This window comes from Acinonyx jubatus, chromosome D2, assembly GCF_027475565.1.
Source record: "Acinonyx jubatus isolate Ajub_Pintada_27869175 chromosome D2, VMU_Ajub_asm_v1.0, whole genome shotgun sequence".
Lineage (NCBI taxonomy): Eukaryota > Metazoa > Chordata > Mammalia > Carnivora > Felidae > Acinonyx > Acinonyx jubatus.
Window position 1 is genome coordinate 30,194,361 of NC_069393.1, and position 23,444 is coordinate 30,217,804.

Consider the following 23,444-nt stretch of genomic DNA (forward strand, 5'->3'; position numbering starts at 1 on the left):
AGGGGCACAGCCAGCCTGAGATGGACCTCACGGTGCCAGGGGAATAAATTCACTGAGCTTCTTCTCTCTCTTCCCCTGACCTCCTGGGGGGCTCCCCACTGGCCCCACCTGACCACAGCCAGAGGGTGAGAGAGGGTAGGATCAGCATGGAGAGTGGACCCAGAGGGAAACAGAAAACATCACGCCCCAGAACTGGACGTCTATGCTTTGAACATCCAACAGCCCAGCCTCTCATCTTATGGGTCCTGGTTCAGCCTGACCACAAGGCTCCTCACCTGGCAGGCCCCAGGCTCAGGGTGACATCAGGGCTTGATGACCTCATAGTATAGACCAACAGCCTGGAAACACTGGCCTTGGTAATCCTATCTCTGGGATTCTAGCCTAAGGAATGCTAAAGCCCATAATACTTGGGATTCTTTTCATTCTCTGCTAGGGAGGGCTGACCCACTGCCCACAGCGTGCACACAGTCTTGGCCTTTGCCCCACTGAGCTCGGCCAGGAAACCCCAGGGGACAGACATCCTTGAAGACTGATGGCGAAAACTGATGTAAAAGGCCACAAACTGATACCACCTTGGTATCAGGTAGGAACTCTTGATCATCAGCAACGGGGAGCTGCCCCCTGTGAATGACTCGGGTGAGAAGGACCCTCCCAGGCCCCGCTATCCCGGTGGTGGGCTATGCAGGGGGAACCAGACGTGTGCCCAACAGAGGAGATCTGCCTGATCCCAGACTAAAACCAAAGCGCCTAACTGACCACTGTAAGGCTTCAGTGTCTGCCCTGCTTTCCCCAAATAGTTCTGGATGCCTTCTTCTCTCCTCCTTCATCCACTCAGTGCCATTAGCAAAAAGAAAAGTAAGCCAGTGGGCCGAGGCAAAGCAGGAAACAGAGGGAGACACCCCCCCCCACCAGCCCCCGTCTTCCCCTGCTTTGGGGTCACTTGCCCTGGCTCCTCCTTGAAGGACTCTCCGAGGACCACTCACTTGCTCAGACCAGTTGCCGATGACACGCCATATCCTCTGCTCTGTAATGTTCCACGTGGTACTGTTTTTATTTTAGTCCATTTCCCAAACACACCTCCCATCTTCCTAAAGGAGGCCTTGGGAACTCCCCCTTTTCCTTCTGTCCAATGGCCCCTCCAAGCCATTTCCTCTGGAGGCTTCCGACTCCCCAGTATTTTGGGCTGAGTGATGTCTCCCCCCGCCTCCCAAATTCCTATGCGGAAGTCCCAGTTCCCGGTACCTCCCAGTGTGGCTGTGTTTGCAGGTGAGGTCTTTAAAGAGGTGCCCAAGTTCAAATGAGGCCGTTAGGGTGCCCCTAATCCAATCTGCTTGGTGTCCCTAGAAGAGGAAGTCAGGACACACAGAGAGACCCCAGGAATACGTGTCCACAGGAAGGCCACGTGGGGACACAGTGAGAAATCAGCCACTGGCAAGCTGAGGAGACAGGCCGCAGAAGAAGCCAAACCTTCCAACACCTTGGTGTCTGACATGCAGCTCCCAGAACTGTGAGAAGTAAATGTAAGCCCCCCTCCCTGACCCATGCCGCAGTGCTCTGTCATGGCGACCCTAGCAGACTGACATACCCACCCACCCACCCACCCAGAGCAGAATAGACTTGTGCCCCCTGGCACGCCAGGTTTCAAGGAAATGTCTGCTGTATCACCCCCCACACGTTGAGGTGGCTGTCCACTCACACGCCCACCTGCCCCGAAAGCCTGGGAGCTCCCCAAGAACCACGTCTAGGTCTCTGTTGTCTCACCCCATCCTAAATGGCGGGTGTCAGGAGGGGGTAACTGAGATGATACGTGTAAAGCCCTCCGTGTAGAGCCGCGAGGGCTCAGCGCCCAGTGCATCGGGAGCCCCGGGCCACCACTCACCTGCTCATGCCCCCAGCCGGGCCACGACAGGTGCTCCTGAGGAACTGCTGAGCTGAGTTGAAAGACGGGCTGTGAGCAACTGAATATACACGCAGACAATGGCCAGACCAAACATAAAAACAGAACTGTGGCCCACAGCCTGCAGCACCCTGCCCAGAGAGCCAACCCACTAGCCACGGTAACCAGCCGAGGAGGCCAGTCTGCTCCATGTCCGACTTGCAGGGAGTCAGACTGCCATCTCTTCTGATGGTCCAGGAAGCCCTGTAACACTCCCGTAACAACTGGCCCCAAACAGCCGGGACTTGACTACTGACAATGTCTCTGATTTTTATTCCAATTTCCAACTTAGGGCTAACTCCGGAAAGCCAAAATGCACCCTAACCAGTCACATAGGATGCCCCCTGCAAGCTGGCCTGCCTCCAGCTTCGCCTTTTATCCTCTACAAAGCTTTCCTGCCCCTCCGCTGCCTTTGAGTCTCTCCTCGATGCCGCCCGCCAGCTGCTTACTCCCCTGCGGGAGCCAGCTCGGAGTAAACAGCCTGTGCTTCTCATCCGGGGGCTCTTTGTGGATTTCCACAGGTGTCTCTCGCACACCCGGGGCCTGGAAGACCCCGGGCACAGTCCGGGAGCAGAATGACTTGAATGAGAGGAGGAAGTGGGGAGACAGGCACGCAGGAGAAGAGGAGAAGAAGAGCCAGAGTCCGACAATGAAACCCACCACTCCACAGGGCGCACCTGCCCTTTGCACGGATTCCATCTGTGCCACTGGCTTTCTCGGGTTTGGCTTCTTCCTTCTATAAAATGGGTGAAGGGTGTCAAGGGGACGCAAACCCAAGGAGGCCACGAGCCCAGCAGAAGACACTCCCCGGGGCTCCCACAGGAGACAGTGTGGCAGGGAGGGAGGAAGTGGATGCCTTTCTCCCTGGCACCAAGGCAGCCCGCCTTCTCTGTCAAGAGCCACGAACAGGGAAGGGGAAGCCGGCAGGCCTGGGGGAAGTTCAGCAGAGCCTATTCAAGTTTTCTCTTCACACATAAAAGGAGGGGACTTTTCTATTTAAAAGAGAAACTATATATAATAAAGGCTGGGGCTGGGAGCATCTCTTCAGGAGCCAGGAGCCACGAGCCACTCTCGACTCCAGCCCCTCCCTGCCCCTGGTCACCAGCGCCACCGCCTTTGTGAAACCCAATTACTGGGCACATCGCAGCTTTTCCTTTGTAATCCAGGGTGGTGTGGGGGAGTCAGCAGCTGCCAGCCGCACAGAGGGGGTTCAAACTGCATCCTTCCACAGACTTCTGACCAGAAGGGTATTTTATGATAAATATATTTCCGCAGCTAAGCCACAAACACAATGGGTTCTAGCGCATTTCTCTGGCATGTGTCGCTGTGCCCCCTGGAGAGGGCTTATTTATTCATCTCACAAGGCAATGCCCAGTGTCAAGTCCTTTGAAAGCCCTTGCTTCCCGGCCCACCCACTGCCCACAGCACTCGCCGGAAGAATTAAGTTTTCTTCCCATTGTTCCCAGCATGTTGTCCACGCCGGCATCATAGGACTTGGTGTGGTTGACAAGTCTGTTCTGTGACCCTGGGCTCCTTTCGGGAGGGAGCTGGTCTGCCAGTCTTTGTCTCCCAGCCTCCAGACACAGGTCTGGAATATGGCAGGTGCTCCAGGGAAGGTTCAAGGAAGGAAAGCACAAACGAACTCTCCTCTTACCCAAAGGAAGCACCCTTCCTGATTGCCCTTCCTGGAGGTCCCAGCCAACCCCTACCACCCATTTTCGATCTTTCCACCCTCCTCCGCAAAGCAAACATCTCCAGGGGACCCTTGGGCTAATGCGGGAGGCCTGGAGAGGCAGCCCTGGCCTGCAAGGTGGACGACGTGGGGGTGCTGCTCCAAGATCCCCGATAAGCCTGAGTCTCCCTGGCCTTCCTTTTCTATCCATGAAATGAGATGGCAGAGACAGATCTCATATATTATGGGAGATTCTTCCAACTGATGGCCCATGGGCTAAATCTACTGTGCAAGGGTGTTTTATTGGCTTCCATGTTATAGAACACCTGGTAAAAATTCACACAAAACCCATATTTCTAGCTTCTACTGACAAAACCCCAACATCCTCATGGCATACCTGGCAGAGCGGAGAGGGGCACGTCTCCCACGGTCCCCACCACTCAAACCGCGACATTTAGTACTTGCACGCTAGTCTCTCAGGCACTGGCATGTATAACCCCTGACCCATGGCCTCAACCTTGGCTGCTGCCACTTCAGAATGACTGATGTAGGTTTTAAAAGATGCGTACAAGGCCCAGGCCCATACTCGGACATTCTGATTCAACTGGGCTGGGGGTAGAGCCAAGGCAACTGTGTTTGTAGAAAAGTTCCTCAGATGAGTCTAATTTCTGCCAGGGCTGACCACTGCGGCCGATGGGGCCTGCTGGCCGTGAGGGCCCGTCTCATCTGTGCAGAGAAGTGGCCCCCAGAAAATGAAGGACGGGACAGCCTGGTGAAAAGCACCCACAGTTCCTCCGGGGAACCAGGTCCTGCCCCAGGACGCCCCCCTCCCACCCAGCCGGTGGCCTATCCATGTCCTGCCTATAGCTGGCTGCTGAGCATTCTACAAGCTGCCTTCTATCCCTGGGACCTGTTTGCCAGTTCACGCCTCCCTCTTGCCCCTGCCCAATGCCCCCACCTCTTCTAGGAGGCCTGAAATCAGCCGTGGGAGGTACGCTTTTGCTCATGTCCCTCCCGCTCCACCAGCATCTGACATATGGATTTCTCTAACCGGGCCCTTGGACCTTTTTCATGCCCCTGTCAGATAGAATTCCAGAAGGTGGGAATCACCTCTCCTATGCCTCCTGTGCCCTCCCTGGTTCTCCCACCCCACGGCTCACTGAGCAGCAGCAGACTCTCACAGAAGGATGGCGGAGGGGGGGGGGGTGCGGCACCGCAGTGGCCACTGCATCCTGCGGGCCCACCTGGAGGAGCCGTTTCAAGAGACTCTACTATGCCCACCTGCTGGCCTCCTGCCCGTCATCCTGCCAGGCACCCTTGTCCACGGCCCTGTGTGGGCCCAGCAGAGGAAACACCAACATCCCCGGCATCTGTCACTCCTGACCCGGGAAAGCAGTGCTAGGCTGGGGAGGAGGACGGGGGCTCGTTCAAGTCTACTGAGAAATGACTACTTGTGGGTCTCAGGACCCCAAACACCCCAGTGGGCCCACACCCTTGACCATCAGTCAGTCTGATTCACAGCCAGCGAGAGGGAGGAGTGACACTCAGAGACTTCCAGGCTGCAGGCAGGACACAGGTCCATCCTCGAAACCTCCCCTGGGGAATGATTTCCTGTCTGGCGGACCGGGGCCTACCTCGGAGCTGACAGAACGTGGTCATAAACTTGCTGGTGAGGGACTTGAGCTCGTTGTTGGCCAGCGTGATGAGCTGGATCTGGTCGGTGACATTCCGCAGGACCTTGTAGAGGCCAATGGGGAAAGCAACCAGCTTGCACTCGGCCAGATCTGCAGCCAAAGAACAAAGACAGAGGACAGTTGGCCACAGCTGCTCAGGGACTTGCCCTGAACCACAAGGCCCCAACCCTGCCTCTCCTCCCCAAGTCCTTTCCTCTCACTCGTCTCCCCTGTGCCAGCCTCGAAACCCTGCCTCCCTCTTCCGAGAGCCTTCATCACCACGGGTCGCACTTGTCCCTCTCCAGCACCCCGAACCTTTGGGTCTATTCAACACCTTGTCTAGTGGCATGGCCTACGAGCAGAAGGAGCAGCTCACGACCAGCACTTGTGGCAGCGTCCTTGAGCTCCTGTATAATCCTCCTGGAATCACTAAAGACTCCACAGTGAAGCTGCAGTCTTCACACTACTTTCCCACCATCTTCTTTGAAAACAGGCGATTCACACAGACTTTGTGGTCTGACCTTCTCCCCAGCCCTGTCACTCTGAAGGCAAGCATGCACAAGAGGCAGCCGGGAAGTCGCTGTGGACAACAGTCTGGCAGTTTCCCAAATGGTAAAACCTGCAGTCACCACACGACCCGGCCAGCCATTCCGCTCCTAGGTCTACACCGGAGAGAAATGAAAACATACGTCCACACAAAACACGTCACACGGGAACACTCGCGGCAGCATTATTCACAACAGCCCCGAAGTGCACACAACCCAAATGTCCATCAACAGCTGAATGGATAAGCAAAATGTGGTATTATCCAGAAACGAGAATATTGTTTGGCAATAAAAAGTCGCGAAGTACCAATACATGCTACGGCGTGCGTAAACCTTGAAAACGTTACACTAAGTGAAAGGAGCAGTCACAAACGATCACACGCTTGATGAGGCCATTTACATGAACCATCTGGAACAGGCTAGTGTATAGACACGGAACGGAGGGCAGTGGTTGCCCAGGGCTGGGGGTCCTGGGGGGTGGCAACCTAGGGCTGGGGGTTCTAAAACTGGACTGTAATGACAGCTGCACAACTCTGTGGATATACAAAAGCCGCTGAATTGTACCCTTTAAATGGGTGAATTGTATGGTGTGTGAGTTCTTTCCCAATAAAGCAATTTTTTAGGTACCTACATTTTAAAAAGGGAGGCACTGAAAGCATGGAAGCTCAGAAATTAGGCTCTCCAGCTCACCTAAGTCACTTAAGTTCCCTGAGCCCCAGTTTCCTCATCTGTGGAACAGGGGTCTTGTCATCTACCTGGCAGAACTGTCAGGAAAATTAAGTATAAAAAGTACTAAGTGTGGTGACATAGTACCAGGCAGGTGCACAGTGGGGATGCTGCTTCTCTGCACCTCCTCCAGTCTATCCTCCCCTTCCTCTAGCCAAATCCTCTCTAGGCTTCAAGGCCAGCCCCCATCCCACCTCTTTGAAAATCTGCCCGGATCACCCCTGTGACTGGGGATCGCCCTCCCACCTCTGAACCCCAGGAGCACCACCCAACTCAGACAGCACTGTCCCATGTCTCTGCAAACTCTTGTCTTGTCCCCAAAGAGGCCAGACACCCCCAGGCCCCTAAGGCTCTAAAGATTGCTCCAAAATAAATATGCAAAATTCAACTAATATTCCTACATGCCAGCAATAAAATATAGTTTTTAAAGAGCCCATTCTGAACAGCAACAATGATGCGAAGTCTATCAAAATAATCATAATTGAAGCCCTTCTCCCTCATCTGCCTCACAGACTCTCTACTCTCGCTCTAAGAGCAGCTCAAATGTCACCTCCTCTAAGAAGCCTTCTCTGGCTGCTCTAAGCAGTTAGTTGCTCCAGCCTCTGAGTCTCACAGAGCACGAATGGGACCTCTTCATCCTGATTGTGTTCACCTCTCTCTTTGTGTCTGCTTTCCCACTGGACCAGGAAGGCCTCCAGAGCACAGGGCCAGCAGTGCCCAGCAGGCTCGGAGGGCAAGGCAGGGGTACTGGTGACCTCACTGAGCTGGTCTGAGAAAAGGAAGGGGACAGGTGGGGTAAGGGCAGAAGTCCAGATGGCTGAGGATCTGCAGGAGTCCTCTGCAGGGCGTCCTGGTAAGAAGTGCCTTTACTGCTTCCCCTGGTCCAGGGCTGTGCCAGGTGCCTCTAGCCCTGCCGCCATCCAGTGTCAGGTGCCGGCCCTTACGTCAGCTGGTAGGGCTGGCAGAAGAGAGTGAGAGGTCCTGGCAGGGAGGAATGAATCCCCACAAGTCAGGCTTTCCGTCCAGGGAGACCAAGGTCTGGAAATGGACTGGCTCTGTAGGCTCAAAGTTTAGGGCAAGCTGGGGATTCGAGAAAGGGCAAACACTTCCAAACAATGAGTACCCTAGTGCTTCGTGCCAGATGCGCAAAGGGCTAGAAAGGAGTCTTTGTTGTGCCTGTAAATCCAACAGCCCCTTTGGGTAAAAGCGACAGATCTCATTCAAGCTAGAAGCAACATCAAGGAAAACGTCAGAGGCTTTCCCTTTAAAACGAAGAGCAAAGTAAGGACGCCTTCCCACACCAGTATCCCTGAATATGGTCTTGGAAGTTCTGGTCAAAGAAACAGAAAACAAACACTGGAAACAGAACGATTATTATGTGCACATGAAATGGCCGCATAACCTCCAAAAACGAAAGTAGGCATCTGACTAACTATGCAAATGAAAAAAGTCTCAGCGAATTGGCTCATCAAAATAAAAGCACAAGATTCAGTAATATTCCCATATGCCAGCAATAAAATATAATTTTTAAGGATCCTATTTCAAATAGCAATAATAATATAGAATATATAGAGATAATCAGAATGGAAAATGTATCTGACCAATATTAATAAAAGTATAAAAGTTCACAAAGGTATCTTTAAAAATAGATTTGTATGTGAAGATACAGAACATGCTCGTTAACGACCAACAACTGAAATGAGATTTTTTTTTCCCAGAAATCAGTTTATAGATTGTTTCATGTAATTCCTGCTCAAAAGTCATAAATTTTTTTTAACTTTAAAATCCAAAACCACTTTTTGGGGTGCCTGGGTGGCTCAGTTGGTTAAGCATCTGACATCAGCTCAGGTCATGATCTCATGGCTTGTGAGTTCGAGACCCGCACTGGGCTCTGTGTTGACAGCTCAGAGCCTGGAGCCTGCTTCGGATTCTGTGTCTCCCTCTCTCTCTCTGCCCCTCCCTCAATCATGTTCTTTCTCTCTCTCTCTCAAGAATAAATAAACATCAAAAAAATTTTTTTTAATCCAAAACCATTTTTTGAAATGGTTTAAATTTCATCTAGGGGAATAAGCAAGCAAGTTCTCCCTAAAAAAGAAGAAGATAGAGCGTAACCAGTATTATAAGGCTACAATAATTAAACAGAGGACAACAACCTCCCTACACCATACACAAAAATAAACTCAAAATGGGCAAAAGACCTAAACATAAGACAGGAAGCCATCAAAATCCTAGAGGAGAAAACATGCAACAACTTCTGTGACCTCGATTGCAGAAACTTCTTACACTTGTCTCCAGAGGCAAGGGAAACAAAAGCAAAAATTAACGATTGGGACTTGATCAAGATAAAAAGCAAAGGAAACAATCAACAAAACTAAAAGGCAACTAAAATGGGAAGATGATACTTGCAAATAACATATCAGATAAAGGGTTAATATCCAAAATCTATAAAGAACTTATCAAACTCAATACCCCAAAAACAAACAACCCAGTGAAGAAATGGGCAGAAGACACGAATAGACACTTTTCCAAAGAAGATATCCAGATGGCTAGCAGACACATGAAAAGATGCTCAACATCACTCATCATCAGGCAAATACAAATCAAAACCACAATGAGATACCACCTCACACCTGTCAGAATGGCTAACATGAACAACTCAGGCAACAACAGATGTTGGCGAGGATGCGGAGAAAGAGGATCTCTTTTGCACTGTTGGTGGGAATGCAAACTGGTGCAGCCACTCTGGGAAACCGTATGGAGGTTCCTCAAAAGGTTAAAAATAGACTACCCTATGACCCAGCAATTGCACTGCTAGGTATTTAACCAAAGGATACAAAAATGCTGATTCGAAGAGACACATATACCCCAATGTTTATAGGAGTGCTATTGACAATAGCCAAATATGAAAAGAGCCCCAATATCCATCGAATGATGAATAAAGAAAAGGTGGTATGTATGTATGTATGTGTGTGTGTGTATATACACATATACATATACATATATACATGTGTATACATATATATGTGTGTGTATACACACACACACAATGGAATATTTGATGAAAAAGAATGAAATCTTGGGGTGTCTGGGTGGCTCAGTTTGTTGAGAGTCCAACTTCGGCTCAGGTCATGATCTCACAGTTCATGAGTCTGAGTCCCACATCGGGCCTACTGCTGTCAGCACAGAGCCGGTTTTGGATCCTCTGTCCCCCTCTCCTTCTGCTTCTCTCTCTCTCTCTCTCTCTCTCTCTCTCTCTCTCTCTCTCAAAAAATAAACATTAAAAAAGAAAAAGAATGAGGGGTGCCTGGGTGGCTCAGTCAGTTAAGCATTCAACTTCAGCTCAGGTCATGACCTTGTGGTTCGTGGGTTTGGACCCCACATCAGGCTCTGTGTTGACAGTTCAGAGCCTGAAGCCTGTTTTGGATTCTGTGTCTCCCTCTCTCTCTGTCCCTCCCCAGATTGTGCTCTCTTTCTCTCAAAAATAAATAAACATTAAAAAAATTTTTTTAAATGAAATCTTGCCATTTGCAACAATGTGGATGGAACTAGAATGTATTATGCTAAGTGAAATAAGTTAGAGAAAGACAAAATACCATATGATTTCACTCATATGTGGAATTTAAGAAACACAACAGATGAACAGAGGGGAAAGGAAGGAAAAATAAGATAAAAACAGAGAGGGAGGCAAACCATAAGAGACTCTTAAATACAGAGGACAAACTGAGGGTTGCTGGAGGGGAGGTGGCTGGGGGCATGGGCTAAATTTAGGGTGATGGGCACTGATGAGGACACTTGTTGGGATGAGCACTGGGTGTTCTATGTAAGTGATGAATCACTAAATTCTACTCCTGAAACCACTATTACACTATATGTTAACTAACTTGAATTTAAATAAAATATAAAGCACAAAGAAAAATAGATTATAGAAAGAAAATAGTCCAGAAAATGTAGTCCATAAATAATATGTCATGATTTAATAAGTGCCAAAGAAGGCCTCACAAATAAATTGGGGAATGGGAGGATTAATAACTGATATCAGAATAACCAATTAATAGTTCTGGGAAGGGGCACCTGGGTGGCTCAGTCGGTTAAGCGTCCGGCTTCAGTTCAGGTCATGATCTCACGGTTCATGAGTTCGAGCCCTGCGTCCAGCTCTGTGCTGACAGCTCAGAGCTTGGAGCCTGCTTCAGATTCTGTGTCTCCCTCTCTCACTCTGCCTCCTCCCCCACTCAGACTCTGTCTCTCTCTCAAAAATAATTTATTTAAAAATTTAAAAAGTAAAAAAAAAAAACTTATAAAAAAATAGTTCTGGGAAAACAAAATAGAGACTCTCGATTAACCTAAGAATCAAAGTAAACTCTACAGAGAATTACACTTGAAATATTTTTTGAAATCAAACAACAAAAAAATCAGAAGTAAACAGAACTTAATATTTATACAACCTCTGAAGTGGAGATGATTTTCTAAACCTAGGAGCCATAAAAAAGTCACAAAGATCAACAAATCTAACTGTATAAAACATACAGAACACCCGGATACTTAAAAAAATAAGACAGACTGTGAAAAGGATCTATAAGTAGAATAAAGATTTATCTTTAGGGGCGTCTGGGTGGCTCAGTTGAAAGAGAACATGACTCTTGATCTTAAGGTCATGAGTTCAAGTCCCACCACGTTGGGTGTAGAGATTATGTAAATAAATAAAAAAAACTTTAGAGGCGCCTGGGTGGCTCAGCCTGGGTGGTTGAGCGGTTAAGCGTCTGACTTCAACTGAGGCCATGCATAATCTCATGGTTCGTGGGTTCGAGCCCCTCGTTGGGCTCTGTGCTGACAGCTCAGAGCCTGGAGCCTGCTTTGGATCTTGTGTCTCTCTCTGTCTCTGTCCTTACCCGCTCACGCCATTTCTCTCTCTCAAAAAAAAATTTATCTTTATTTAAATAAATTTATCTTTATTAAAAAGATAATTATCTATAAATTATTTATCTTTAAAAAAAAGTTATATTATTTAAAATTCTCAATGTAATTCAATTTAAAAAATTAAGACCACCAGAGAGAGAGATGAAAAAAGAATATAAGATGTTAACAAGGGGTGAGGGGGGCGAGGGGAATATAATTAGTAAACAGATAAACCTATGGCTTTTGAAATGTATTGCCAAACTGCTTTCCAGAGTATTTATGCCAATTAATACACATTCTGCCCAATAAGTAAATGGATCATTAAAAAAAAAAATCTTTGCTAATATGAACAGGGGACATGACATCCTTTGCTTTAATCAACTCTTTCAATAATGAGACTGATTATCATTCATGGTTAATTAACCATTTCTGTTTCCCTTGTGGCAAGGCTTGCTCACGTCTCTTGGTATTTTTCTATTTGGAGTTCTTGCATTCCAATCCCTACCTCCCAAATGTTGCTAGAGCTTCTTTTTAAAAAAAAAAAAAATTTTTTTTTTACATTTATTTATTTTTGATAGAGACAGAGCACAAGTGGGGAAGGGGCAGAGAGAAGGAGGCACAGAATCGGAAGCAGGTTCCAGGCTCTGAGCTGTCAGCACAGAGCCTGGCGCAGGGCTCAAACTCACACACCGCGAGATCATAACCTGAGCCGAAGTCAGACTCCTAACCGACTGAGCCACCCAGGTGCCCCAAGCTTCTTAAAGAGTATTATCAACCTATGTTCATTCATGGTTTTTCTTGTTTAATGGTTCAAGTTATGGCATATAAAAAAACAGCTATTTATTTATTTATTTATTTAGAGCATGAGTGGGGAAGGGGTGGGGAGAGAGAGAGAATCCCAAAAAGGCTCTGCACTGTCAGCACAGAGCCAGATGTGGGCTTGATCTCACAAAACACGAGATCATGACCTGAGCCGAAGTCAGACACTTAACCGACTGAGCCACCTAGGTGCCCCTCAAGTTATACCATTTTAAAAAGCAGAATAAAAAAAATTGTATGTGCACTGTAATACATGTAAAACTAGGTAAAAAAAAAAAAAAAGGTACATATGCCTGGGAAATAAGATCAAAAGGAAAATAACCAGAATGTTCAACAGCAATGACAAAGGATTGGAGCAATTTATTACTACTTATAGTCCTGCTGCTTATTTTACCTAAAATAAGCAAAGTACCACTATATATTTAAATAGAAATATTTTTCAAGTATATATAGTGATAATTTACTTTTAAAACAGAAAATTTATTTATTATAAAAATACCTTTTATTGGAAAAAAAAAAAACTTGGCAAATTCAAGTATAAACTGAGGGCAGCCAGCTCCTCATCAGTAAGAGAAACAAGAAAGCTCCATAAAAGAAAGAAATTCTGTACTGGATTTTACTGGATTGGAGATGGAACTGTACTGGATATGAGATGGAACTTTCGGGGCTCAGGCACCGAGAATCAATTGTGCAATGCACCCCCGCTTCCCATAGTGGTGAGAGAGTGTTCACGATGCATGCGGAAGAAACATAAAGCCACAAGGCCATTCAAGTTACTTCCAAGGGTCCTCATAGCAGCTGTCTTCCCCAAGTACATCAGCCCAGAAATGTCCAGTCCCACAACCTCCTTCCTCCCACCTGGGCTACCCACACACCATTCCAACCTCACACCCCCTTTCCAGTCTCCAATTCAAGTAACACGGGCCTGTGCAGCCTCCTCTGGACAACCAGCCAAAGTCACAGAAGCATATGGCCACCACATCTGAAGGGTGCCAAGGGCCTGGAATATATCCACACCTGCTGCTTTCATTTACTCTCCCAAATAGCCCTACTGTGTGCCAGGCAGTGTTCTGCGCTGTACCTAGTGACTTCCCTAGGATCTTTTTCGTTCTCAGGGATGTTCCATCCATCCTCTGACCGCAGAACTGCCCACCAGTGGCTGGTGCAAACATGCCCGCCCCATCCAGGCCACATCACCAGCCACTAACACTGCATGGGGACTCTAATCCCTGCTGAGAGGACAGGCCCACGATCTCGGGAACAGTTCTCTGTGGTCCCTGGGACAAACATACGGAGATCCAGGTCCCAGACATGCTGAAGCAGATCTCAGCCTTGCCCAGTCATCTTCCTATCTGTGCACAAGGAGCGATATACTTCATGTTCGTTCCTTGGGGGTGGGGCTAACAATAACCATAGATAGTACCGCTTACTATTTCACACATGCTAGGCTCTAAGAACTATCTCCTCTCTATACACATGAGGAAACTGCAATTAAGTGACTTGGCCAAGGTCATACAGCTAAAAGGGAAGTAAGATTTAAGTTTATTTATTTTGAGAGAGACAGAGAGAGCGAGTGGGGAGGGGCAGAGGGAGAGGAGACAGAGAGAATCCCAAGCAGACTCCACGCTGTCAGTGCAGGGCCCAATACGGGGCTCGATCTCATGAACCGTGAGATCATGACCTGAGCCTAAATCAAGACTTGGATGTTCAACCTACTGAGCCACCCAGGTACCCCAGGGGAGTAAGATTTGGATGGTTAGGCTGTTCCAGAAGCCATGGGTCCTAACCAATCTTGAGTTAAGAAGTACCTAGGTACCTGCCTGTAGGCTGAGCCAAAGAAAGGGGAGTCTATGCAGAGCATCTCAAAGGGAAACCGGGACCTTCCCTAAAAGAAATCCTACAGATCTTTGTAGTTCAGAGCCTGTGATTCTGGGGACAGAGGCCAGTCATCTTTTGTTCTCAGGAAATTCATCTCAGGTCTAATTCAGAGGATGGGCACCATCTATCCCCGTTACACATGTCTACAGTAGAGAAAAGCGTCCTTAGCTGGCCCAGAGGACACAGCAAGCATACGGCTAGGAGTCAGGTCTCACCTAAGGGAGGGGGTACCCCACCCAGGAAAGAGAAGACCCAGACTGGAGACAGGTGAGTAATCCTCAGGAAGCCATGGGATGTCTTCAAGAAGGGGGTCCCATTCTCTATGAATCCTCAGAGCTGACAGTACAGGAATAGCGCACCAGTCATAAAGAAAAGGCTCCCACGTGAGGAAGTGAGTGCCACATGCTGGGGTATGATCAAGCACTCACCGCACAGAGGATTCGTGAACTACATGGAGGCCAGGGGATCTCACAGATCTCATTTTCACTCAACTCAACCAAACAAACATAGCTAACATCCCTGAGTGTTTAGTATGTGCCAGAAATGTAATAGGCACTTTTCATATACGAACTCATTAAATTCTCATAACAACCATGAGCTATCCTCACAGGTGGAAAGTGAGGCCCGTGTTGACAGTAAATTGCCCAAGGTCATTTTGGCAAGGTACTGAAGGACAAAGAATGTGAATGCAAAGATTCCAGCAGGGTGACCAACTTGTCCTGGTTTGCCCAGAACATTCCCAATGTTGGCACTGAAAGCCCTGCAGACTGTTCTGCAGTCCGGGCCATTCAGGAGAGTTGGTCACCCTTGATTCAGGCTGGATGCTAATGGATGAGAGATTATGAGAGCCAGAGAGGAAAGAGCGAAGGCAACCCAGGTGTGGGCCAAGGCATGAGCAAAGGCCCAGAGGCCTTTTATTCTCTGGGACTCCATCTTTGAGCCCTGCCTTGTTCTATACCTTCCTGGAGCCTCACTCTTGCTCAGCGAGTCCTCAGAGGGGAAGGCTCTGGCATAGGAGCACTTCATGCTACTTGGTGGTGAGTGCATGCCCACAGACCTCAACCGGGAGCTCAGGGGGACTAACAACAGGAGACAACACCAGCATCTGGACAGCAGCTGGGTTCAAGCATGCCTTTCCCCGGTGCCCTCCCCCAGTGCTGATACCTGAGCTGCAGCAGAGAATAGGGAAGCTTGCAGAAAGGCACTGTAATAAACACGAGACAAAATTATCTTCATAATTGTAATTATTATTGCAAGGAGGCCAAACTGCATCTCCCTAAACTTCTAATTAGGACAGTGCTTTGTGTTAATAAAGCAACTTTCAGTCACAAGGCACAGGTCTTTCTGTGGTTTAACCTTTAATGGTTATCTTGTTAATTCTAATGAATGCCTATGAAAAGTAACTGTAGGCAGAAGCAGGGCAAAAGAAGCAAAATCCAAGTAAACAAAACCTACTGCAGGAAGCCAGGAGGGCTGGGACAAATTCGTGTTGTTTCTCAGAAACACAGGATTCTGACCCCTGCGCAGTCTGGGCTGAGAGCAGGGCCTGGTGACAGGTCCCTGCAGGGGTTGGGGGGGGGGGGTGAGAGGGGGGCGGGAGCAGAGAGGGTGGTGGCGCTCCCTGCCAACCCAGGTACAGGCCCAAAGGAACAAGTGTCAGGGACTCAAGCTGGTGTGCCCATGGGCTCCGTGGCCTGGCCAAGAAGCAGGACTCCCAAAGCTACAGGAGGAGACCTGGGGCCAGTGTGACCTATTCCCGCCCAGAATGTGTTTCCCCATAATCTTTTGCAAAGAATCTCAGAGTTGGAAGGAGACTGGAGGTCATTTAGCCCATGTTTTCCAAACTTCCCAGTAGGAATCATGTGGAGGGGCTAGTCCTGGACTAGCCTGGTTAATTCGTCTGGGATAACCAGCAGGGAATCTGTGTGTGTGTGTGTGTGTGTGTGTGTGTGTGTGTGTGTGTGTGTGTATTTTTAAATCTTTATTTTTGAGAGACAGAGAGACAGAGTGCAAGCCGGGGAGGAACAGAGGGAGACACAGAATCCGAAGCAGGCTCCAGGCTCTGAGCTATCAGCACAGAGCCCGATGTGGGGCTTAAACTCACGAACTGCAAGTTCATGACCTGAGCCAAAGTTGGACACTCAACCGACTGAACCACCCAGGTGCCCCAGGGAATCTGTGTTTTTAATAAATGCTCCCAGATGATTCTTACCAATAAGCAAACTTGGGAAACACTAATGTAGCTTCTAATCTCAGACTTGAAATTCTCTTAATGTTTCCACCAGAGGACTTAAAGTTCTCCTTGAATACCTCTGGTGATGGAAAGCTCACTCTCCCTTCTACAGAATAGTTTTAACTATCAGAAAGTTCTCTTGTGAACTACATGGTAACTGCTACTCTGTCCTCTTGGATCACACATAGTCGATCTGCCTTGGCATGACAATCCTTTACATCAAGGAGGATAAAGGGCATTATAAGCTTTTCTCCAGGCAAAAATATCCCAGAAGCCTTCAATCCCTATGGCCTTAGATGCTCCCTCTAGAGAGTCAGGACTGGCCCAACTCAGAGCCTGCCCCAACCAGAACTTACTTACTCCTGTGCAGCGTTTTAGTCTGTTAACACACGACCGGAGCCACTATTCATTGATGCCAACCGTGTGCAGGAAACTGTGCTTGCGGCTTTAGATTCACAATTTCATCTACTCCTCATAATCACCCTGTAAGGTCAGTTCTCTGCTTACCTCTATTTAACAGAGGAGGACACCGAGTCACAGAGAAGTTAAAAGCCTGGATTGGTCAAGGTCATGCGATTTACCCAAGGTCACCCAGCTACTGAGATAATAATTAACATTTATAAAGTGCTTCCTGTGTGCAAATCATTGACCTCAGCATTGTCACATTAACCCTTAATCTCCAAATCAGCTCCATGGTGGCCACTATCATTACCATCCCTGTTTTTAGGGGAAGAGTCTGGGGCGCAGAGCCACAGGTCTTGGCTAGTAAGTGGCAGAGCCGGCTTTCAGTGCGTGACCCTGACCACCGCGCACACTGCCTGCCTAGAACAGAGAACTCTCAGTACAGAAGGCTGCTCTGAAATACAACCGGAGGCTGTATTTCCAATGAGCAGACCGATCTTCCAAGGTCTGGTGGATTCCTGTGGACACTGGTACACTGCAGCTACATGAACTGTGCTAAGGGGACTTAGAATTGAAAGAGCTCGTAGAAGAATTATCTGACATCCAGAGCCTGGATGTGTCACTATCGGCCGTGGGACCGCAGGCAGGCTGCTCTGGCTCGCTCTCATGCCTTTGGTTTGCATCCAATGCCACCTTTGGAACCCATCATCCCTGAGACCCCTCGTGGCTGCCACTGTGGATTCTAGCTGGTGGTTTTCAGACGTGGCGATACAGGAGTCACCTGGGGAGCTTTATAGACTCTTGATGTGTGAGTCTCACTCCCAGAGACTCTGACCTAATTCATATGAGCTGGGGCTTGGGAATCCGCGGGTTCCAAAGCTCTCCTGGTGATTCCACTCTGCAGCCACAGTGGGGAACTCCACACTATTCCACTGCCTCTCAAACCACGATGTGCCCACAGACTACTGGGCACCTGCTAAGGCAAGGCTGCTGTTGCTGCAGGTCTGGGATGGGGCCTGGGATTCTGCATTTCTACCAGGCATGTCCAAGGACCACTCTCAGTAGCAAGGGCCAGGTCAACACAGTGGTTCTCAGAGTGGGATCCTTGGACCTATGGAAACAGCATCACCCCAGAACTTGTTAGAAAGGCACATTCTCAGATCCCAGCCCAGACCTATAGGATCAGAAGCTCTAGGAGCAGGTCCCAGCCACCTGTGGTTGAACAAGCCCTCCAACTCCGATGCCCGCTCCTGTCCGAGAATTGCTGGCACAGAGGGCCTAGGCCTCCCACCAGCAGCCGTTACTGGCCCTGACTAAGGACAATGTGGTAGCAATAGTGACAGTCACTCACGGTTAGTGAGAGCTGGCCTGTCCGGGGCTTGTGTAGGGAGCTGAGGTTTGCCCTGTGTGCCTCCTGCTTCCCCTAGACCAGGCTATTTCAAAACACAGCCACTGTCTTCATTCTTCTCTCTGGCCTTGTTCATGTTTCCAGCTCTGAAAGAGGCACAGGCAACCCTTGGTGAGGAAGAAGCCATGGGCTAGACTCAGGAGGCCCCCGTTCTCGCCCCAGCCCCTCTGCTTTCAGCCACAGAGTCTGAGAGAAACAGCTTCTCCAAGGGCCCTGTCTCCTCTCTGTAAAAGGAGAGTTGGAACTATGAGATTTGGGGCATTTCAGCCGGGCTGACATTCTGTAGCTCCACGATTTTACTAAACAATGGCTCTTGGGCCAATGCTCCTGTCAAAAAGGACAGGCTGCAAGCTGCAATCAAATGTTTCTGAACTGTCTGCCTTAGAACATGCTAGAATGTGCACTGCAGTGGGGAGAACTGAGGCTTGCTGAAGTTGGTTACCCACGCCCACGAGTACAGAGCTGGAATTAGAATCCAGAGTAACCCAACCCCAAAGCTCACGGTCTTTCCACGACACATTACTATACACTATACTACGATACTATGCTTACTCTCCCTACCATGGTCAGAAGACAGTCCTGGAAACAAAGAGCCCTATTAATCACAGCTTGTCTTATATGGTACTTCCCATGTACCATATGTACCCGTGCACCTAAGCCTGAGACTTTTCTAAGCACCTGACATACTCTAATTTAAAAACCCGCGAGATAGGTATTCTTATGCTCATCCCCATTTTATCATCATGGAAACTGACGCACAATGCATAAAGAGAAGAACCACAGCTCAAAGCCAGGCTGTCCAGCTCCCCTGCCCTGAGAGAGTTCAGTTTAACAGCACAAGACGTGGGATCGTGTGAGGGCATCAGAACAGAGGCCCGGTGCGGCATGGGGCTCTCGTCCAAGAGGCTGATGGAGAAAAAAAGATTTTTCTGGAACATGAAAATGAAAAAGTAGACCGGTGCCTGCACCCCTTCCAGAAGACCAAACTCTCAGCACCTCCAGGTATGCTCAGGAGCCAGGGGTGGGGGCCGGCATACTGGAACAAGAAGCAAAACCACAGACGGCCGGGCCTCGGTGACTCGGCTGCCGGTCCCTGAAATGCCACTTGGTCTCCAGAGCTGGGGGATGCGGGACACCAAGGGCCAGCAAAACACACCAGTCATCAAGGACAGGCACCGGCGCCCCATTGCACACAATCTGCCGGGATTTTAACAGTTACCTGTGCGTGGTGTTTACCGAGCTAACTAGCTCTGGAAGGTTTGAGAAAGGAGGCCTGGCACTACTCTCTCTTCACAAACCCCCTTCTCCACAGACTACTCTCAGGTACAGGGATTCTGCTGCTGTTCAACTCCTGATCTCTAGTCTTTCCCTGTGTCATGCCCCCTGGAGAGAAAAGGTCACAGGAGGAGGAGATCACAGAGGACCGCAGAAGTCCAGAAAGTTCCAGCACAACAGCATTTATGCTGGGCCCTGGCCGGTAGCCAGAGAAGAGCAGAAAGGCACTTCAGGATAAGGGGGAAGCGGGCATGGCATCTTCTGGGACGTGGGCAAACCATTTAATTTGAACGTGGCTATGGGTTTGGGGGAGTTGTTTCTTTTATTTCCTACTTTATAGATCTCCACGTTGTGTGATATTTTTATAACAAGCACTCATTACTTCTTACTAATAACCTCAACTTAAAGAGAGTGACATCCTTAGCATCCAGCTACCCATGGGAACGTCTTCCCTCAAGTACTAAGAACGCTGGGTCAGTGGAGATGGTCCTGAGGGGGACGAGGGGAGGGGGGCTGCAAGACACTGCACACACGGGAACCCGGATCTCAGAGGTACTTCCTCACCGACGACTGCAGAAGCCCCAGCCTTTCCCCAGTGGGAAATAACACGAGCGCAGGGTGTCCGCCTCGGAGAACTAGTTTGAACCTCTGGTCCCCCCCCGCCGGAAGCCATCACACCAACCATCAGAACACGCTCTAGCCCCACGAGAGCCTAAAAAGGAAGAGGTGGCCGCAGGGGAGGCCTGAGAGCTCACTCTTCCTCAGGATCCAAAACGAGGCTTTCCTCTACTGGGTCTTTTCTGCCATGAGATCTCAGGCAAGTTACTTAACCCCTGCCTCAGTTTCCCCTTCAATAAAATGAGAACAAGAATCATGCAAAAACCTGTATGTGCACATTCACAGCAGCATTATTCGCAGTAGCCAGAAAGCAGAAATAGCTCAAACGTCTATCAGTGGAGCAAAGGATGGACAAGATGTGCTATCTCCATACAACGCAACATCACTTGGCTCTAAAAAGGCACAAAGTACTGATAGGACACAGATGAACCTTGAAAACGGCAGGCTGCGTAAAAGAAACCAGTCACAAAAGGCCACATACTGTATCATTCCATTGCTGTAAAATGTCGAGAATATGCGAATCCATCGAGACAGGAAGTAGACCATTAGGGGCTGGCGGGGAGAGGGGAAAAACAGGGAATGACCGTTTAACGGGTACAGGGTTTCTTTCGGGGGTGATGACAACGTTCTGAAATTGATGGTGGTGATGGTGAATCTGATCAAAACCACAGAATGTTGCACTTTAAAATGGAGGGTTTGACGAATACGAATTATTCCTCAGTTAAGAAAAAATGAGAACAAGACAACCCAACTAACTAATAGGGTTGTTCTGAGCAGGAAATAAAATGTCCTCGAGGGGCTCAGCGCGGAGGGCGGCAGGTGGCCTCGCTCAAGGGACAGGAGGCACTGCCGCGGGCATGCAGACACCGCTTCTATGTGGGAATCCGTTACAAGCATGGGCTTCAGCCCCGTGCCTGGCCGCAGGACAGGGGCCTGGCCGTCCCCTGCTGGAACAGCCTCACAACAAGGAGACAACTGTGCACGGTGCTGCAGGGCCTGGGACTTGCCAAAACAACCCCTCGTCTTCCTGGCAAGCGAGCCAATCAACAAAGACCTATATTTAATTAAAATCAGAAGCAAATAAATCCCACGCAGAATACAACCAAATGACACACAGTAACCGTCTGAGATATTAAATTGTGTTTTAATTTAATAGATAACTCACTGCCAACATGTTGAGACAAAAGGGAATAGAAACAGCAGTCACAATGATGCCTACGGTGTGGTCACCAACACCTCTGAAGCAACCATACCTGGCCCAAGCAGAGGCCACACGCTGAGCCAGGCCCTGGAGAAGGCTGGACAGGCCCTGGAGTCTTCTGCAAAGATAGCAGCGGCCAACACCGACTGAGCACCCTCTCTGGACAATCCCGAGAACCACCTCTGAGGGAGGGCGTTGTTATCAGTTTCCTTTTGCAGATAAGGAAACTAAGGCTCAGAGAGGTTAAGAATTTGTTCAAGGTCACACAGTAAGTAAAGATGGGGTGGAGCTTGACTTCCTCTGAGGATGTTGCCCTCCAGAGTGAGTCTGGAGACCTGGATTCTGATATGCCACTGCCCTTAACTTGTCAAGTCACCTCAGGCAGGTCACTCGAACCTTAAGCTCCTCATGCGTAAAATACAAAGAATGAACTTGGCTCGTTTCTCTCCATGTGTGGAACACACAAAGTTGGTGACTACAGACCAGACTTCTGAAAACAGTGTACCCATGAATCGCCTGTGGGTCTGGGGTGGGCCCTAGGAATCTGCATTTCTAATGAACTTCTTGGCGATGCTAATATTGTTTCTTTGAGAACCAGGACTTGGATGGTAATCACAATACAAATGACAATGAGCCAGGTGGTGAAATTTCCTATTTCAAACTCTCAGTCCAGAGCTGCTCATCACCCCTTTCATCTTTGCTTTCCCCCTTTTTCATTTTATTTGTTTTTATTTATTTTTTTTAACTTTATTTAGAACTTATTTAAAATTTTATTGGGGGGGGAGGGGCAGAGAGAGAGGGAGAGAATCCCAAGCAGGCTCCACACTGTCAGAGTAGAACCCGACGTGGGGCTTGATCTCATGAACTGTGAGATCACGACCTGAGCCGAAATCGAGTCAGACGTGGATCCAACCGACTGAGCCACCCAGGCACCCCTGCTTTACCCCCTTTTCAACGAAGGAGCAGATGTGAGCCAACACATATACCTAAGATTTCGTAATGGCATTTTATTTTCATATTTATTTTTATGGTTATCAACTATTTATGAAAAATTATATTGATTTTCCATTTGTAGTAATGATATAAAGGCCTTTTTAAATTGTATTAAGCTAATTTCCTTTACAGAAAAACGTTAAGTAATATAATCATGACTAATACTTTTATAGCACTGAGTATATGCTGGCCTCCATTCCAACGTGTACCGGGATAACATAATTTTCATCCTTACAACTCTACGAAGTGAGGATCTTTTAGAGACGAGAACACTGAAACTTAACTGAGATCAGACTAACTTGATCACAGAGATCAAGTAACTTGCCCAAGGTCACACAAGTGGCAGAGCGAGGTTTCCAATCAGGGCAGCCCAACTTCAGAGTCGACCACGTTATTCCACCTACGGAAGAGGACAGCTGGCCCTCCGACATGGCAAGAACTGTGAAGGTCACCTGCAACATGGTCGAAGGGAGGTGCACGCTTGTTTCTTGCTGGCAAAAATAGTGTCCTTAGCGCCCTCCCATCGTCCCCAACACCCGCAGGCCCAGCCCAGTGCCTCATCCACAGTAGGGGCCAGTGCACGTCCCAGAAGACATTTCCCTGGTCTGACTTGCCGGGCACAGAAGCCTTGGGTCTGACACAGTGGTACCCCTGCCACGGCTGAGGCGCTGGCCACAGGGCAGGAGCACACACGTACAGGTGGACATCTCTGGGGGTGGTGAGACTCCAGACAACTCGGTTCACCCGGAGCCCACTTCTGAGCAGGGCAGATGGTGAGGGGGCTGTGGTGGACAGTGGGGAGACTGCACTTACCCACAAAGGCAGGGCCCAGGGCACAACAGGACTGCATGACAATAGAGCTGCATGGTTACTGACTACCTTGAGTTTTCACCTTTCCTCCCCAAACAATCGCTCAGGGTTTGAGACGATGAGGAATCCACCCTGTAAGGAATGAGTTCTCTGAGCGGTAACTGGGCTTCTTGAAGTCACGGGCTGGATGAATGGACTCAGGGAAGGGCAGCAAACACCTCGACACAGCATCTGTGCTCAGCATCTGACTCCGTCAAAAACCAGTGCCTGACCTCCAGCCTGCACACCCTGCCTCACCCACCTGCCAGTCGTGGAGCTCGCTCACTACCTGGGCTTCATTCGTGCCATTCCCACAGTCCGGA

At 49.0% G+C, this 23,444-nt stretch overlaps 1 protein-coding gene and 1 long non-coding RNA gene across 12 annotated transcripts in view; one reads left to right on the forward strand and one right to left on the reverse strand.

The window, feature by feature from the left end:
- Positions 1-23,444, reverse strand: part of LRRC20 (leucine rich repeat containing 20) — a 110,581-nt gene that overhangs the window by 39,667 nt on the left and 47,470 nt on the right. For 8 of the 9 annotated variants that reach the window (XM_053207639.1, XM_015063386.3, XM_053207635.1 and 5 more), the window contains one exon: positions 5,243-5,392. The exons of the other annotated variant lie outside the window; for it this stretch is intronic. In XM_053207639.1, the coding sequence (XP_053063614.1) occupies positions 5,243-5,392 (150 nt within the window). The remainder of the gene's footprint in view (positions 1-5,242; positions 5,393-23,444) is intronic. 9 annotated transcript variants of the gene reach the window in all.
- Positions 340-2,429, forward strand: LOC106967165 (uncharacterized). Of its 3 annotated transcripts, XR_008292301.1 has the most exons (3): positions 354-636; positions 1,345-1,520; positions 1,896-2,429. It is a non-coding gene; the product is annotated as an uncharacterized LOC106967165 (long non-coding RNA). The 3 variants fall into 3 exon arrangements; XR_008292300.1 differs by having other exon boundaries at positions 340-636; positions 1,394-2,429; XR_008292299.1 differs by having other exon boundaries at positions 350-636; positions 1,345-2,429.